The 18,190-nt window shown below is 53.8% G+C and overlaps 1 protein-coding gene and 1 pseudogene across 4 annotated transcripts in view; one reads left to right on the top strand and one right to left on the bottom strand.

The window, feature by feature from the left end:
- The first annotated feature begins 813 nt into the window (after window positions 1-813).
- LOC112667012 (small nucleolar RNA SNORA70) lies at window positions 814-940 on the top strand (annotated as a pseudogene).
- A 1,524-nt stretch (window positions 941-2,464) lies between these two features.
- SLC44A2 (solute carrier family 44 member 2) overlaps window positions 2,465-18,190 on the bottom strand; it is a 29,310-nt gene continuing 13,584 nt past the window's right edge. The window contains exons 1-22 of one of the 4 annotated variants that reach the window (XM_025457521.3): window positions 15,666-15,814; window positions 15,131-15,179; window positions 13,399-13,472; window positions 13,191-13,275; window positions 12,550-12,634; window positions 12,254-12,364; window positions 12,120-12,180; window positions 11,905-12,028; window positions 11,705-11,788; window positions 11,503-11,615; window positions 8,868-8,999; window positions 8,670-8,769; window positions 8,495-8,587; window positions 8,236-8,320; window positions 7,361-7,623; window positions 7,181-7,275; window positions 6,396-6,499; window positions 6,219-6,292; window positions 6,060-6,130; window positions 5,844-5,932; window positions 4,644-4,728; window positions 2,465-3,796 (exon numbers count right to left, since the gene is read on the bottom strand). In XM_025457521.3, coding sequence (XP_025313306.1) covers window positions 3,690-3,796; window positions 4,644-4,728; window positions 5,844-5,932; window positions 6,060-6,130; window positions 6,219-6,292; window positions 6,396-6,499; window positions 7,181-7,275; window positions 7,361-7,623; window positions 8,236-8,320; window positions 8,495-8,587; window positions 8,670-8,769; window positions 8,868-8,999; window positions 11,503-11,615; window positions 11,705-11,788; window positions 11,905-12,028; window positions 12,120-12,180; window positions 12,254-12,364; window positions 12,550-12,634; window positions 13,191-13,275; window positions 13,399-13,472; window positions 15,131-15,179; window positions 15,666-15,702 — 2,121 coding nt within the window. In that variant the 5' untranslated portion in view covers window positions 15,703-15,814 and the 3' untranslated portion in view covers window positions 2,465-3,689. Of the gene's footprint in view, window positions 4,194-4,643; window positions 4,729-5,843; window positions 5,933-6,059; window positions 6,131-6,218; window positions 6,293-6,395; window positions 6,500-7,180; window positions 7,276-7,360; window positions 7,624-8,235; window positions 8,321-8,494; window positions 8,588-8,669; window positions 8,770-8,867; window positions 9,000-11,502; window positions 11,616-11,704; window positions 11,789-11,904; window positions 12,029-12,119; window positions 12,181-12,253; window positions 12,365-12,549; window positions 12,635-13,190; window positions 13,276-13,398; window positions 13,473-15,130; window positions 15,180-15,665; window positions 15,815-18,190 lie in introns of those variants that run through there. The other 3 variants (XM_025457518.3, XM_035702833.2, XM_025457520.3) reach the window with 3 other exon arrangements.

Below are 18,190 nucleotides of genomic sequence, written 5' to 3' on the forward strand. Positions count from 1 at the left end.
CTGCCACTCCCCTTGCTTGTGCACTATCTCTAATATAAATAAAAATTTTAAACATAAATAGATGCAGATTGTGACAAATGCCATGAAAAAAATAGAGTGAAAAAAATAAAAATAAAAAAATAGAGTGATGTGTGGTCACCAAGGGAGGCCAACCTTCATTGATCACTAGAGGCTTCCTGGAGGAGGTGATCCCTGAGCTGAAAGCCAATGGATGAGGAGCTAGCCACACAAAAAGCAAGGTGGGGATCCTTTCGGGCACAAGCCCTGGGGCCATGGAGGCTGGATCAGTCAGCGAAGGATTGCTGATGGGGCAGATGGGACAGGGCCTCATGGGCTGCAATGAAGACCGTCTGTGATGCTGAACAAAGTGGAAGCCATGGAGGGTTCTTGAGCAGAGAAAGGGTGTGAACTCACTAGAGTGTTCACAAGCACCTTTTGCACCTGTGTGGGGAACTATGGAGAAGGGGAGGTGATGGCAGGGGCCAGGCACCTGGGCAGGAGACCACGTTGGTTCAGGTGAGTGACAAGGGGGACTGAACGGGGAGGGGTGGTAAGGTTTTTTGGAGGCAGGGCTAGCAGACACTGGGGATAAGGAAAAAGACTCAGACAATTGAGGCAAACAAGGGACCCCAGAGAGTGATGGTACAGGATAACAGGTAAGAGCTTGGGATGGAGGAGACCTGGGTGCAAATGCCTTCTAAGTCCCTTTCCCACTGGGCAACGCTTAGAAATGTGGCCCAATCTCTGGCCTCAAATAATTCCGAAGTGGCTTATGGTATGCAGCTAGGAAGGACTGAAGAAATGGTGGCTATTCTGCAGTCAATTAAGCCGACTGTGCTCTCAAGGGCCCAGTGTGCCATGACTGCAAATAGTAGTGTCCTTGGTAGTGTATGCAGCCTGTTGATTGTATGGGTTGCCCTAAGGGACCTCGGAGACAGCCTTTATGATGGGCTTTGAGGTCTGACATCATGCTATCTCCAATCTATGCCACAGACAGGTATGCGAGGTGTCTTTGGGAAGCCCCAGGGCACAGTAGCCAGGGTCCACATTGGCCAAGTCATTATGTGCCTCTTACCAAGCTGCAGAATAAGGAGCATGTGATTGAGGCCCTATGCAGGGCCAAGTTCAAGTTCCCTGGCTGCCAGAAGATCCACATCTCCAAGAAGTGGAGCTTCATTAAGTTTAATCCGGACGAATTTTTTTTTAATTTTTAAAAAAGATTTTATTTATTCAAGAGAGACAGAGAAAGGCAGAGACACAAGCAGAGGAAGAAGCAAGCGCCATGCTGGAAGCTGGATGTGAGACTCCAACCCAGGACCCCAGGACCACGCCCTGAGCCAAGGGCAGACCATCAACCACTGAGCCACCCAGGCTTCCCCATCGTGGATGAATTTGATGACATGGTGGCTGATGAGCAGCTCATCCCAGATGGCCCTGGGGTCAAATACATCCCTAATCCTTGCCCCTTGGACAAACGGAGGGCTCTGCACTCATGAGAACCTTACACCACCTCAACCCTATTCATAAATCCTACTTCCTGAAGAAAAAAAAGGAAAGAAAGAAAGAAGAAAAGAGGAAAGAAAGAAAGAAGAAAAGAGGAAAGAAAGAAAAAGGAAAAAAGAAAAAGGGAAGAATGAGAAGAAAGAAAGAAAGAAAGAAAGAAAGAAAGAAAGAAGAAAGAAAGAAGAAAGAAAGAAAGAAAGAAAGAAAGAAAGAAAGAAAGAAAGAAAGAAAGAAAGATGGGATCCCTGGGTGGCACAGCGGTTTGGCGCCTGCCTTTGGCCCAGGGCACGATCCTGAAGACCCAGGATCGAATCCCACGTCGGGCTCCCGGTGCATGGAGCCTGCTTCTCCCTCTGCCTGTGTCTCTGCCTCTCTCTCTCTGTGTGACTATCATAAATAAATAAAAATTTATAAAAAAAAAAAAAGAGAGAGAGAGAAAGAAAGAGAGAAAGAGAAAAGAAAGAAAGAAATGGTGGCTATTAAAAAATTCCAAGGGCGGAGATACAAAGGCAGGCAGTGAAGGCGTGGCATTGGGCCCAGCAGTGACAGTGACAGATAGCTGGCAGCAGGGGGCAGCAGCGAGCCTGGAGGCGGCCGGGCAGGGGCTTAGCAATTCGCAGCTCTGCAGGTCCCAAGAGGCTGGACTAGACTGTGGGTGCCTCAGGTGCCAGGACCTGGGGGCATGTGTCCAGGCCGTGTGACTGAGGAGGTGGACAGGCCCTCGTCGCCTTCTGGAGTCCGGGGAGCAGAGCCTCATAAGAGGCATTTTGTTCAGGAGAAATCTGAGCTGCCCGCACCGTGCAGTTCAGGCAGAGATGGGGCCGGCAGACAGAGGCCTTCCTGCCCTCCCTCGTTCCCTCGGGGGACTCGGCCCAGCTCAGAGGCTCAATCCCAGGGCCAGCGAAGCGGGGGTTCCCCCTACCAGCCTCCTACTCCCTCCACAAACACTCCAGGCCCGGGCTCTGTACAATAGGCACTTTATTAGTGGTTGGAATGCAGTTAACACGCGAGAGTGTGCAAACAGGCCGGGGGGCCTGAGGGCTGGCGGGCAGGCACAGGAGACGGGGACCCCAGGCTGGGTTTCTCCCTCTCTGGGAGGCTGCCAAGGTGCTGATGAGCAAAGGCATGATACGGGGATATGGCCGGGGGTCAGGGTGGGGTGGGGGTGGGACCTGGAGGTCCCCAGCATTCAACAAATTTGGCAAAAGGATCCTCAAGGTGAAGTGATAGGGCGGGGGGTAGGGAGGGGGGTTGCCCACAGCATCTGCCCCCACCCCTTCTCCTAACACCGTCCCTTGGGCGGATTCAGCTGCCTTCTCTCTTACAAAGAGCTGTGTCGATCACTGGCAGATGGGGGGACATTCACCAGCAGGTTTCCATTAAGCAGCTCTTAGCGGGCTCCTCCCTCCTGCTCTGGGCCGGCTCCACACCTTCCGCTCCCTGCTGCCCTCCCCCGACAGACTCTCCCTCTCCTTCCAGGATCCCCCTGCTGTGGCCTCCCATGCCAGGAGACACCCCCACCTGGCCACGCCGCCACTCCCCCCACCCCAGCCACGCTCGGTGGGGAGGCGGGGACAGAAGGCACTCCACAGCTGGCCCCATCTCAGCCGTTGAGACAGACAGAAAAAGCTAATAGACCCTTTAATGCATGTCCAGGTTAAAAAATAATAATAATAAAGAAATGCATGTGGCAGCCTGTGTGCCAGCTGTTCAGCCGCAGAGGAGGGGCTCAGTCCTGGCCTGGGCAGACACCAGCGAGCGAACGAACGTGGGGGGGCCCTTAGAAGCTGGAGCTTGCTAGAGCCACCCCTCTTGCAGACACAAAGGCCGCCCCGTTGTCAGAGGGGAACAGGAAGCATGAGGCGGCCCAGGCCCCGCTGCATGCCAGACGTCAAGAGGCCTCACCAGACTTCTCCCCACTGTCCAGGCCAGTGAGGACTGAAGTGACCTGTGCAGTTCTGGGGCGCTGCCGTGAAAATCCAACTGCCCCTTGGCACAGGAAGGAGATGCCCCAAATCCTCCAGGTCCCTGGAATCCAGCAGTAACTGGATGGTTGGCGGTGGAGGGGAGGGGGGAGGCGGCAGTGATAGGACTTCAGGTGAGCCCAGGGGCCAGGGCTTCTGACCCAGCTGCCGAGCACCCAGTGTGAGACTTCTGGAAAGGTGGGGGGGCGGGGAGCGGGGCCTTTAGGACTCCGCCAGCTTCTTGTTGGTCTTGTTCAAGAGCCTCTTAAGGTTGGGAGACATGAAGTAAGGCCTCTCGGCTGAGCCATCATTCCTCTCCAGGTCCTCCACTGCGGAGAGAGGCCCCAGAGACGGTGGCATGAGGGGAGCCCATGGGCAGGGGCCTCTGGGGACAGGGCACAAGGACCAGGGCCATAGAGAAGCCTCAGAGGGTTAGGAAGCAAGACACACTGGGACCACAGAGGGGCAGGCTGTGGTGGGCTCGGGAACGGGACACACACGCTCCCCGCGCTCCCAGGCAGGGTCGCCCCGCATGCACCCCCGGTCTACAGGGAGGAAACGAGGAGGCCTGCCTGGCCCCCACGCCTCCCTCCCTTGCTCTCTACTCCTCGACTTCTGCCCGCTTCCCCTCCTCCTCCGCACTCCCCTTCAACAGGATGTCTCTCAGCTCGGGCGACATGAAGTAGGGTCGCTCCTGAGAGCCGTCATTCCTTTCCAGGTCCTCACCTGGGCTCCCCCCAGGAACCGGCAGGGGGGAAATGGGGTGGTCAGGAAGGGAGGGAAAGAGGGAGGCGGGGAAGAACAGGGAAGCCAGCAGGCATGGAGTAGAGGAAGAGAAAAGAAAAAAACAAAAAACAAAAAAAACAGACAGATGGAGAGACCAGAGTTAGTAGCAGCCACAAAACCCCCCCCAACAAAGCCAGAGACTCCGAAGCCGAGGGCCCAGGGGCGCAGCGTTGTAGCTGCAGCCTGGACCAGGGGGCAACGGGTCGGAGCAGCTCCGAGCGTAGGGAGGAGGCTGAGAATGCATGCCAGGGCCCTCTGCCGCGCCACAGCCGGGTCCCCGGGGAAGCGGGGGGGCGCCCGGCCGTCCAGTACAAAGCCCCATCAGATGTTATGCCCAGAGGGGAGAAGGCAGTCAGGGCCTGGCAAGGGCTGGGCTGAGGGGTCACTCACAGAAGCAGAGGAACAACGTGTCCACACACATGCCGTAGACACTGAAGAAGCCATGGGCAATCAGGTAGGAGCCGATGATCACCGTCTAGCAAGAGGAGCCACGCTGTTTCCACCCCAGCTCCTAGAGCACCTCCCGCTCACCAAGCCCTCCCAGGCTCCCGGCAGCTGTTTCCCTGCTGACCAGCCCTCCCTGGAATAACATCCTAAGCCCTGCCATTCACTCCTTGTTCTCTTCAACCCCAGGGACTTTGTCCTGACTTAGTCTAGTTTTGGTCTCCTTATCCTTCTGCTTTCAGCTCAAACATCAAGTCCTCAGGTACCACTTTCTTCAAGAAGCTGCTTCTGACATCTAGGCCCCATTTTATGCTCTCCTAGCACTGCACACCTGACCTCTGAGATCTGGCAACAATTTTATGCATGTTTAGGGCATTACGGGGATAATGCCCTCATCCCCACTAGACAGTATCTGTCCCACTTACTGCTATCCCCCCAGCAATTTGGAGACTCACAGGTCCTTGGCAGGTATCTGATAAACATGTATGGATTGAAGCGAGTGGACCATGGAGAGATTAAAAAACTTGCTCAACCTGACTCATCTTTGGGCAGCAAATAGAGAACTCAGATAAAAATCTAGGTCACTGGGCTCTAAGGCCTGCACTGCTCTCAGGGTGATGACCTTACCCCCTGGTGGCCCCATCACGTCCCTGCCCTCATCCCCACCCCTTTCCCCCCACACCAGTCTCCTCACTATTCATTCCTGGCATAGGCCCACTTCTGGGCCTTTGTATTTGTTGATTCCTCCGGCTGGAGGTTCCCTGTTTCTCCTTCAGATCTTAGATCTGATATCACTTCCACAGTGAAGGCACCTGGCCTTCCAGACCTGCCCAAATCCTCCACCACAGGCTCTCACAGTTCCCTGGAACCCTCCTTGGTGGCACGTATCTGTTTGTAATCATGCATCCACCCACATCGTTAGTCACTAAGGTCCATTTGCCTCGGAAACGTTAGGTCCTCTGGAAGGAAGCCCTTTCTCCCCCCTGGGCCTGGTATACTGTAGGTGCTTACTACATGTCTGCGGACTGAATAAATAATCCACCCCCCACCTCTGGCCTCCATCCATATCTGTCTAGTCAAAAGAGACCAGGAGACCCCAGCCACCTCCTTCTCCCTGGACCCCCACCCACCCCCAAAGGTCCATACCAGTATAGGGACCCAGTAATAATTGAGGGGTGGTGCTGTGTCCTGCACAATCCTGATCCGGTGAGTGAAAAAGAAGAAAGCCAGGATCCCTGAAGAGAGGGAGGAAACCAAGATGGGTGAGGGTTCTGGCTCAAGGAAGACGTCGGGGCCCAACAGCACTTCACAGGTCACCCCGACAGGCTCCCACAGCCAGGCAGGCAGGCCGGTGGTACTCACCCACGCTCCCCACAATCAGAAGTTTGCCCAACAGGAAAAGGAAGTCAGTAACTTTGTCGAGGACGGCCACTCTGCAGGGGACAGTGAGGAGCACGCATGAATACGAGCACAGGGACTGGGGGAGAAGGGAGGCAGCTGGAGGATGGTGCTGTCCCTGACCTGATGATGTTTCTCATCAGCAGGAAGAAGGCATTCCTGGCCGAGGTGCAGAAGTTGGTGCCGTAGATGGCAATCTGGAGGGATGAAGGGGGGGGATCAGGCCCCCTGGCTGGGAGTGAGGGTTCCTCATACCCAGCAGGAGCTGGTGGGCTGCTTCTGCGTCCCAGGCCTGCTCACCATGATGTAGGCATTCCTGTTGAGGAATCTGATGAATTTCTCCAGGCACCAGAAACAGCATTTGAGACATGTCATGAGGAACTTGGCGAACTTGTTCTCTGCAGCTAAGAGGAAACAGAGGGATGCAGAGGTGAAGGGAGACCCTTGCTGGGGGACCCCCATCCCCCACCTCCTTATTACATGCACAGTCCTGGACTCCTGGAGCCCACTTACTCCAAGGGACAAGGAGAGGGAACTCGATCCAGAATCCAAAACCCTCGGGGTCCTGCCCCTCACCCAAGTAGGAACCAACTGGCTCCAGGACTCTCAGTCCAGAGCCCCTTGAAGGGCCTAGTGATGAAGCCTTTCAACCCAACCTCTAGGCAGGAGCCAATCACAACCCACACACTCCTGCCCTGGCCCCGCCTCCCACTCAGAAGCCAATCCTTGCGGAGTCCTTGGCCCCTCCCCAAAGAATAACCAATCCCAGCTTCACCACTGCAAATTAAATATAAAGTCTTAGCCCTGCCTTTCCCACAAACAAATCTTAGCCTCTTCAGGAACCAATGGTGGCCCGGGCCTCTTAGTCCTGCCCCCCTAGAGGTAAGAACTCCACCCAATGGGCTCCCTCAGTCATCCTAGCAGCTCCGGGAACTCACCGTTCAAACTGCTCCCCCCACACCATGCTCCCCAAGCAGAAACCAAATCACAGTCCCATTGCCTTAACCCCACCCCTATAAACGAATCTCCACGTGCCCCTCAGCCCTGCCCCCCAGCAGCCAATGCCAGCCACTGGTGGGCCTTACCTTTCAGGCGCTGATCCAGGTACTCAAGCATCACTCGGATGATCTGCACAATGGCCAGAATGAGGGCACCAAAGGCTAAGGAGCCTGTGTGGTACCTGCGGGCCAAAGGGATGGTCAGTGGCTGGACCAAGGCTCCTCCACTCCATCTTGTCCCCACCCCCAAGCCACAGGGAGACCCACCTGAGTGCCCGGCCAAAGGCAGAGAAGAGTGGGAAAGCAGGCAGGTCATCTGGCTTGTGCAGGGCCCAGTAGTAGGAGGCGAAGGCCCCAGCTAGTGTGACCTGGCCCAGGGCCAGCACGAAGTTGGCCAGCCAGAAGAACATGAAGGCATTGAAGATCTGCAGGCCCAGCAGGGCCCGATGGTAGCCCGACTCACCACCGTAGAAGGCAAACTGGCAGTGGGCACCAGGGCACAGGCGGGATTCGTTGGAGGAGGCGAAGGTCTGCGGGAGGGATGCAGAGCCATGTCACACCAGAGGGGCCCGGGTTTCCGAGTGGGTTCCGGGCATCAGGTCTGGGTCAGATAGACCATGGGGTGGGACAGGAGTCACGGGAATCAGAGTTAAGTCAAGGGATGGGGGGGCGAGGGTTCAGTACTGGGGGTTATAAAAGGGGTTTTAGAAGCAAGACGGGAACATTGACTCCATGGGTGTCAGAGAGACAGGATAAGCTATCCTGGGGATCAGGGTGGGGTCATGTGTCAATACAGCGGCCACGAGGACAGGACAAGAATGGCAGAGATCAGTAGGAGGACCACAAAATTCAAGATAGGGGCTTATGAAAGGCAAGGAAGGGGTTCCAGAAGCAAGAAGTGGCCATCTTTGGGTTAAGGGAGGGATATGGAGCAGGGAATGGAGTCACGGGGAGAAAGATGGGTAGTTTGTTCAGCATTCAGGGTGGGGTGGGGGCCACCAAGTTGGGTCTCTTCCCCTCGATGTTCCCGAAATCCAGCACAGGGTATACAGTAGGCACCAAATGTTTGTTGAATGGTCCCCAAGTGGGGACAAGAGGTTTCAAATAGTCTGTGGGCTGCTGGCGAAATAGCCGACCCCCACCTCAGGGTTGCAGGTTTTCCCAGCAAATTGGCAGGTGCCGTCATCAAAGATCTTATAGACCGCTTCGTTGGAAGTGGACAGGAAGCTGGAGGTTCGTTAAGGAACCTGAGTTTTGGGATTACGGGCCCCACTAGCTCGTGAGAAAGGATCCATTCCCCCACTGGGTTCTGGCCCTGCCCCCCAAGTCGCAGGTGACTTCCAGGCAAGTTTGGCCCTTAGCCACCCCCGGGGTCAGGCATCCGGGTCTGAGGGTGGATACACAGCAGTGCTGGCCCAGTAGGCGATGCAAAGGCACAGCAGGAGAAAGGTGACCAGTGGGTATAGCAGGGAGCACATCACGTATCCCACAGCCCTGGGGAAGAGTAGACACAGGCATCAGAGCCCGGGAGGCCCTGGGACCACCCCAGCCCAGCCCCCGGCACCCTGGCGCCCACCTGCTGGCTTCTTTGATGAGCGCGATGGCGATGAGAATTCTCTTCCGCAGAAAGATGAGCAGCAAGATGATAATGACCTCAAGGATGCTCAGAATGATCACTGCGGGAGGCAGAGGGGGGCCGAGTCTGCCAGCCGCCTGTCCCCACTCCCTCCCAGGCCTCACCAGGGGTAAGACGTGCGGGGGGGCTGGGACTCACTGAAGGCCATCCACGTCTGCCGCAAATGCAGGTACACGCGAAGGTCGGTCTGGAAGCCAAGGTCCACCAGGGAGATGTCAGAGCCGGCCTCGCCTCGCAGTCGCATGTACTCCATGTAGCAGTGAAATATTCCTGCACGGGGGACCGACCTCAGTCCACCAAATGCTCCCCCAACATTGCAAAGCAGGTAGGAGCACCCCCAGTGAGCAGAAGCAAGAACGAAAGCTGAGAGGGGCTGACATTGCTTGCTCCTGACTCCAACCCTTTATCAAGATTATTTATTTATGGGGATCCCTGGGTGGCGCAGCGGTTTGGCGCCTGCCTTTGGCCTAGGGCGCGATCCTGGAGACCCAGGATCGAATCCCACGTCGGGCTCCCGGTGCATGGAGCCTGCTTCTCCCTCTGCCTATGTCTCTGCCTCTCTCTCTCTCTCTCTCTCTGACTATCATAAATAAAATAAAAAAAAAAAATTAAAAAAAAAAAAGATTATTTATTTATTCCTTTGGGGCCGGGGTGGGGGAGTAGGGGGTAAAGGTCAGTGGGAGAGGGAGAGAGAATCCCAAGCAGACTCCCCATTGAGCGGGAAGCCTGATGTGATGTGGGGGCTTGATCGCAGGACTCTGAGATCATGACCTGAGCCGAAATCAAGAGTCAGATGCTTAGGAGAGTGAGCCTCCCGGGCGCCCTGCCTCCGAGCCTTTGTATTTGTTGTTCCTGCTGCTTAGTACTGGATTCCTCACACTCTCCTATCTCTACTCAAATGTCACCTTCTAATAAGACCTTCCCAAACCATTTTTCCCATTTCGAAATGCACCCCCTCACCCTCAATGTCTTATCCCTTCTCTCTGCTTGGACCTTCTAGAGGTTTTTCTGGTTTATTATTATTATTTTAAGATTTTATTTGTAGTAATCTGTATCCAACATGGGGTTTAAACTCACAACCCGGAGATCAAAGAGTTGCAGGCTCCCCGGACTGAGCTAGCCAGGCGTCCCCTGGTTATTTATTTATTTATTTATTTATTATTTATTTATTTATAAATGATCTTATCTATTTATTCATGAGAGGCACACACACACACAGAGGCAGAGACACAGGCAGAGGGAGAAGCAGGCTCCATGCAGGGAGCCTGTCATGGGACTCGATCCTGAGTCTCCAGGATCAGGCCCTGAGCTAAAGGCAGTGCTAAACCACTGAGCCACCCAGGCTGCCCAGGTTTATTATTTCTTGTGCACACCCCCAGACCTAGAAAACTGCCCAGGACATACAGACACTCAATACAGGTTTGATGCATGCATGCGTAAATGAGTGGCTGAATAGGTGCCAGGATGCTATGTAACCTGAGGCTTTCCTGGCCACCCAGTAACGATGATTCATGGGTGGGGATGGAGGATGTGGGTATTAACGTTCAGTGGGGTGGCATTAGGGATTTTCAATATTTCCCTTAGCTCTTTGTAGAATAAAATTGTAAAATGCAGATAAAGTAAAATAAAATAAAAAAAAATAGGGACGCCTAGGTGGCTCAGCAGTTGAGTGTCTTCTTTTGGCTCAGGGCGTGATCCCCAGGTCCCAGGATCGAGTCCCATATCAGGCTCCCTGCATGGAGCCTGCTTCTCCCTCTGCCTGTGTCTCTGCCTCTCTGTCTCTCTGTATCTCTCATGAATGAATAAATAAAATCTGAAAAGAAAGAAAGGAAAGGAAAGGAAAGGAAAGGAAAGGAAAGGAAAGGAAAGGAAAGGAAAGGAAAGGAAAGGAAAGGAAAGGAAAGGAAAGGAAAAAAGGGAAAGGGAAGGGAAGGGAAGGGAACGGAAGGGAAGGGAAGGGAAGGGAAGGGAAGGGAACCAAGGGGCCTGGCTGGCTCAGTCATGAGAGCATGAGATTCTTGATCTGAGGGTCGTGAGTTGAGTCTGACACTGGGTGTAGAGATTTCTTGAAACTAAAATCTTAAAAACAAAACAAACAAAAACCATTTGCCTCAAAAACCAGCACTCAGCTAGAAACCACCATTAACATGAGTATCTTAATATCTACGTCTTCACCTTGGGTTGCCTATCAGACATCTTCCCCCTGGGAATGTTTATCTGAATAATCAGAATGTGAAGCACTGAGTTTTGCGCATTGCCTCTGGCTGCCACAAGCCTGAGATCTACAGGACCCTCCCCCTACCTCATCTGCATGCTTTTTCTCATTAAGCCTCCTAACTAGTAAATACCAATTATCCCCACTTTACAGAGGAAGAAATTGAGGTACAGGGAGGTTGAGTCACCTGCCTGAGGTCACAGAGGAGGGAACCGGGAGAGCCAGCACTTCATCCCCAGCTGTCTGGTACCAGAGCACCCATCTGTAACCATTGTGCTAAGTGGTCTCCTTGAGAATGCTTTTTGGGGTAGATAAAGTACAGATCCAGGCCCCATCTGGAAGGCTACAATTTAACTCATCCCCATCGATAAACACTGAGGTTCCAAGTACTGCTCCCATAGACAATGCCGAGATGAACTTCCTCACAAATAGGCCAAATAAAAGCCGGAGAATGTCTGATGGTTTAGGACAAGATTCTTGAGGGCCACTGGCAGGTCAAAGAGCACTGGCGTTTTGTAGACTGCGGGGTGGGGAGGGGTCACGGAGTGGGAGACGTACCATAGCCCAGCACCAGAATCACCATGATGATCATCACCCAGACCATGATGCCGGCCAGGAAGCGGAGCAGGACGATGAAGAGGAGGCTCATCAGCATAGCGATGACCAGGCCTCTGGGGATAAAATGAGGGCATGGGCAGACCGCATCCTCACCAGCCTCAGCCTACACAGACTGGGAGGACCACACTCCTCCCCAACTTACATGACTATCCAGTACCAGGAGACCGTGTAATCTTCAAATATCCGCATGGCCAGCTGCCGGGCCTCCAGGACCCCGTTGGCCTTCCTGGGGACAGGCAACAAGGCTCGTGTGAGAGCCCTTCCCTGATCGGGCCAGCCCCAGGGGATGCCCTGGCCCACCCCAGAAAGTAGGACGCCGATGTGGTGGGCCGCGGTCCTCACTTGGCTCCCTCCACCAGCTCTGTGATGTTTTTTCGAAAGCCATGCCCATCCTCGTAGGTCGTCTCATTGCCCACCATGAGGACCCCCTTGTGGGCGTGGATGGCTGGGAAGCATCGCCGGGCCACTGCGTGGAGCAGGGAATGAGACCAGTCAGGCCGAGCCCCTGAAACCCCCCCAACTCCGCCCCGCCCCCGTTTCTAGAACCCCAAACTCACAAGGTTTGCTGGGGATGAGTACAGCAGGGCAGTCGCCATCCCGAAGCACTTCAGCCACACCCTAGCAAGAAAGGGAGAGGGGTTAATGCCCCAGGTCAGCACCCTGCACCTGCCCCTACCTAGGCTCCCCTCACCTTGTTGTTCTGGAAGCCAGGCACACAGAACTGCTTGTAGTATTCAAAGTCCTGGGATTTCTGAGCGTTCAGGTAGGTGAGGTAACGGTCAGGGCACTTCTCCACGCAGATCTTGGGGAGCAGGAGGCCGGGGTTGGGGGGATCAAGATAGACAGCCAGGCCCCACCCAGGACAGAGGCCCCACCTCCCATTCACCAGGGAAAAGAAAAGGCCAAGAGCAGCTGTCCCTAGAGGGAGAAAATGACCTGGTAAAGGAAAGCAGGGGTAGCAAAGAAGATGGGAAATGGCCAAATTACCTGAGGGGTGGGACACTGGAATTCCAGCAGGACCAGGGGGCTGGCACACTTCACGATGTTGAAATAAAACAGGAAGGGTTTGTTCCTAGGGTTGGGGGAGGGATATGAAAACTGTCAAGGCTTCTCAACCTCCTGACGTAAAATATCTAATGCAAGCAACTCTAGTAGCAGCAACCCCAAGCTCTTCTAAGCTCTGCCTACTGGCTCATCGATCCAGCCCAACAGTCTCCTGAGGGTGGGACTGTGATGATCCCCATTTCAGAGATGAGGAAAATGAGGCCCAGAGAGGTTGAGACACTTGCCCTAGCTCACACAGCCAGAGAGTGGCACAGCCTGGATTGAATCACCTTTAGCTCACTGTTCATCCCCGCCTGACATCAGATCAGGGACTGTTTCCTCTCAGTCCTTCCCCTAAATTGTGAGCTACCAGAGGACAAGACTCTTAATGTCTCATTTAGTGCAGTGTCCTCAAAGCCTAGAACAGTGGTTGGGGATGGATGGTGGGAGATTTATAAGCATTTGTTGACTGAACTAATGGATAGTGGAGGTGGGGGAAACCTAGAACCTTCTCCCCAGTGCTCATGAAGCCATCCTGCCCGCACCTCTCCAGTCCCACCAGGTCCCCAAGGAGCCAGACTCACGCATTTTTTGTGCCCTTCTGCCCGCAGAACTCGCCTCGGCTATCAGTAGGGTAGATCACCTTCCGAGGGTCCCCATGGGTCCAGGCTGTGGAGGGATCCAGGGACACTGAGGCACTGCCATTCTTCAGCACCATCCCCATTTCTGCCCTAGAGGCTGTGGCTCGTCCTCCCACCTTGGAACCCCGATCCTGGGCCCCCCTCCACTCACCTATGATGCCTACAGCCACATAGCCCACAATGGCCAGGAGGAGGAACACACAGCAGATGATGTCTGTGCAGCCCCTGGAGAACAGGGAACAGCATCAGGGTGGGAGCCTTGGGGCCCTGTGTATCATGAACCCCATCTTGCCCTGGACATATACCTACATCCATATGTTATTTGGACATATGTCCCTGTGGTGTGAATGCTGTACCAAAAAGCACCTACATTTTATTCTTATTTATTTATTTATTTTTAAAGCAAGCTCTACACCAACACCAGGCTCGAACTCACAACCCTAAGACTAGGAATCACATGCTCCAGGGACTGAGCCAGTCTCACACAACTTACATGTTGATACCTAATGCTACACTGTTCTTGAAGCAGTTGGCCACAATGTTCAGCTCTCTTTTGAGAGTGCTCATTTCCCCCCACCTTGAATAGCAACAGGTATTAAATGTTTTTTAAAATTTAAATTATTTTAAAAATACATACATCCATACATAATTTAAGCTCTTTTTATTACTATAAGATTAAACATGAAGAATTCCATACAGGAATACATGCAATATTAAAATAAGTCACCCACGCAGCCTCTCTCCCTATAAGTAACCTCTGTTAATGATTTCTTGGGAGTCTTTTCTTTTTTAAGTTTATTTATTTACTTATTTTAGTAATCTCTACACCCAACCTAGGGCTGGAACTCATGACCCTGTGGTCAAGAGTAACTTATCAAACTAGTTCCAACGGATGGACATTCAGATTGTTGGTTTCTGCCATTTTCAAAAAGGCAGCTACACCATATATTTTTATCCAGGTATGCCGGGTTTATGGAGAATTTTTTTTCCCTAGAATTTTACTCTTTGGAACAAAGAACTGCACATTTAAAAATTCATATTTTGAGACACCTAGGTAACTCAGTTGGTTAAGCATCGCACTCTTGGTTTCAGCTCAGGTCATCGTCTCAGGGTAGTGGGATCAGCACAGAGTCGACTTGGGATACTCTCTCTCCCTTCCCCATCCCCCCCCCCCACCGTACCTAGGTGCACTCTCTCGTGCTTAAATAAATAAATACAAAAAATAATAATAAAAATAAATAAATACAATTTTAAAAAATTTTATATTTCCCAATTCCCTCCAAAAGCCACTGAGCCACTTAGATTCAGAGCAGCATATGTGCCAATCTTTTTAATCTTTGCTAATCCATGATGGGGAAATGCTTTTTTTTATTTTTAAGATTTTTATTTACTTGAGAGAGAGAGAGAGCAAGTGAGAGCACAAGCAGAGGAGAGGGGAAGAGAGTGAGGGAGAAGCAGGCTCCCAGCTCAGCAGGTGGGGCTGGATCCCAGGACCCTGGGATCATGACCTGAGCCTAAGGCAGACACTTAAAGACTAAGCCACCCAGGTGCCCCTGTGATGGGGTAACCCTACTTGGTTATTGTTACAAATCTCATTCCTTTACCTTTCAGTGAGTTTGCACATTTCCCCATAACTACACGGTCTGCTATGGTATTTCTTGTTCTAGAAATTCTCTTTCAGTCTTTTGCCTGAGTTTAAAAATTCATTTATAAAGACTCTTTGTATCCTGAGGAACTTAGTTATTTTAACTGTCACGTCGCAAATACTGATCACCAGTTTGTTGGAGAGCAGAAGTGTGGTTGGGGGGTGGCTGAGTAAAGAAACGGGGGTGTTGGGATTGCTAGCAGAGACCCCCTCCCCTCCCAGCGACCCCAGCCCTTACCTGTGATAAATGGGTCCTTTGAAGGTAGGGTCATACTTCTGCGGTGTCCCTGAAAACAGCGAGATTGAGCAGGGGGACCAAGAAGGGGCTGCAAGACCACCCTCCCCCAGAAGTGCCTCGGAGTATCTCTGGCCCAGGGAGGAGTCCTGTCCTGAGGCCTCATCCCACCTCCAGGCCACCACGTCCCTGCCCCCAATGGGGGCAAGGCCAAGTCAGGAGGAGCAGTCGCGATGGAGAGCAGCCCCGAGTATCCCCCGCGGCCCGCCCGCGGAGGTCGGGGCTGGACCGGGGACGGGGAGCCGGGGAGGGGCGGGGGGTCCAAGGTGGGATGTGGAGAAGGTTCCAGCGGGAGGCTGCGGAGGGGGCTACAGAGACAGGCGGCCCAGGGAGGGGGCTCTGCAGGGGGCTCCCAGGACGGCCCGGGGAGGGGCGCTGGCTCGCGCGGGGCAGGGGCTCCCGGCCTGCGCCCCACTCCCGCTCCCCGCGGGGTCCCCCCCAGCGGCCGGGCCCGGGTGCGCGAGGGGGCGCCGCCTACCGTGCTTCCCGTAGTAATGCTGCCGCTCGCCCCCCATCCCCGCGGCCGGCCGCCCGCTCCGAGCACCCGGGCCCCGGGTCTGGAAGCGCGGGCGTCCGGGCGAGGGACGGACCGACCGACCGGTGGCGGCGGCTCCTCCCAGCCGGGAGCCAGGCGGGGCGGCCCAAACCGGTCTGACCGGCCCTAGCGGAGCGGCGGCCTCGGGACCGACGGGCCGGCGGACGGGGGGGCGGGGGGCGGGGGGCGGGGGGGCGGGCGGGGCGGCAGCTGCTCCCGCCACTCACCCGCCTCCCGATTTAGCCCCGTCCGCTCCCGGAGCCGCGCCCAGCCCCCGCCCCCCATCCCCGGCTTCACCCCCTCCCACCCGGCGGCGCCGCCTGCGACGCTGCTCAGCCCGGGAGGGCGCCTCCCGTCGCCCCATCCTCCAGGTGCGGAAAGTGAGGCGCGGGGAGGGGACCCCAGACGTGGGCGCCGCAACCCCGGCAGATGGCTGAACCCAAACTCCCAAATATAGAGTATTTGCGCTGAAAACTCTCAAGCCAGTGGACGCGTTTTATTTTGGTCTGCTTTTTATTTTATTTTATTTTATTTTATTTTATTTATTTATTTATTTTTAATGAAATGCCAACAGTTAAATATTGGGAAACTGCATATAAAAACCTACATCGGAAAAAAAAAAAAAAAAAAACCTACATCGGGCATATGGGTGGCTCAGTGGTTGAGCGTCTGCCTTCAGCTCAGGTCATGATCCCGGGGAGCTGGGATCCAGTCTCCTATCAGGTTCCCCAAGGGGGGACTGCTTCTCCCTCTGCCTCTGTCTCTGCCCCTCTCTGTGCCTCTCATGAATAAATAAATAAAATCTTAAAAAGAAAAAAAAAACCCACATCGTTAGTCTGTTGAAGACTGGAAAAAATGGGACTGGCAGCCCAGATGCCACATCCCTGCCTGGCATCGCCCTTCGTGGCCTGCAAGGCTACACACCTGAGCTCACCATCCCTGCACACTTCCCAATAGTGAATCTTGAAGCTATTGTTTTGTAGAACAAGTATGTATTGAGCGCCTACTGGGTGCTGGCCCAGAGCTGGGCATTGAGTACAGTAGCAGACGGTGGCAGATGAGAGACCCAATTTTGTGGCTCTGTCCTTGTGGAGCTGACATCCAAACCACATGGCCCGAGATTCAAATGTGCCTTCTGCCCTATCCAAGCCAGAGGACAATCCAGCCAGTGTCTTGCCTGCCCTGAGCCCCCTGCACAGTGAAACGAGGCTAAAGTATAAAATCAAAACTAGGCGGGGATCCCTGGGTGGCGCAGCGGTTCAGCGCCTGCCTTTGGCCCAGGGCATGATCCTGGAGTACGGGGATCGAGTCCTGAGTCGGACTCCCTGCATAGACCCTACTTCTCCCTCTGCCTGTGTCTCTGCCTCTCTCTCCCTCTCTCTCTATCATGAATAAATAAATAAAATCTTTTAAAAAATAAAATAAAATCAAAACTAGGCAAAGACTGGGGATCCCTGGGTGGCGCAGCGGTTTAGCGCCTGCCTTTGGCCCAGGGCGCGATCCTGGAGACCCGGGATCGAATCCCACGTCGGGCTCCCGGTGCATGGAGCCTGCTTCTCCCTCTGCCTGTGTCTCTGCCTCTCTCTCTCACTGTGTGCCTATCATAAATAAATAAAAAATTTAAAAAAAAAAATTAAAAAAAAAAAAAAAAACTAGGCAAAGACCCATCACAGGATAACAGGACATACAGTATACAGTTGGCATGGCAATTTACAGTTGGTGTTTAACTGATGTGGGGGTATACAGTAGGTATGGAGGGACCACTAGTATGGGGCATGCAGAGTGGAGTGGCATTATACAGTTGTGGAGGCATACAGCCAACACAGAGGTATACAGTTGCCATGAGGGTTTAATCACTGTGGGGGTACACAGCAGGGGTGGAGGTATACACTGGTGCAAGGTATACAGTCAGCAAAGAGTTGTATAGCCAGCGTGAGGGTATTCAATCAGTGTGGTGTGCACAGTCAGCTGGCTCTGCCGCCCATACTATACTCCCCACACCAACCTTCCACTCCCCAAGCCAACTGTATGCTCCCTCGATCATGTGCCTGTTCTCACTGTACCCCCCAACAGCTCTTTGAGGCCAGCTGTACACTTCACAGCATAGTCGATTATACAGTTGGTGCCACAATCAAGAGAAATGTATATTCAGTGTGAAGCACACGTCAGCAATGGGGTTATACAGTGTGGTCATAAACAGTTGGTGCTCAATAACTGTAGCTGCTATCTCAGAGTCAAGCATCCCCTGGCAGGGCTCTGGTCACTAACTCAGCTTGCCCCCTGGAGGAAGGCACTGTCCCCCCAGGGACCTCCAGCGGTGGAAGCCCCAGCTGACCCCTGGCCCACAGGCTTTAGCAAACAGGAGAGCTTCAAGGCTCCCAGCCATGCCCTTGGGTGACCAGGCCTCCCAAAGAAACCCTGTGGTTCCCGTGGTCTCTGCCAACCCCCACCCAGTCCCAGCAGTGGAC

The sequence above is a fragment of the Canis lupus genome, chromosome 20, assembly GCF_003254725.2.
Source record: "Canis lupus dingo isolate Sandy chromosome 20, ASM325472v2, whole genome shotgun sequence".
NCBI classification, from domain to species: Eukaryota; Metazoa; Chordata; class Mammalia; order Carnivora; family Canidae; genus Canis; species Canis lupus.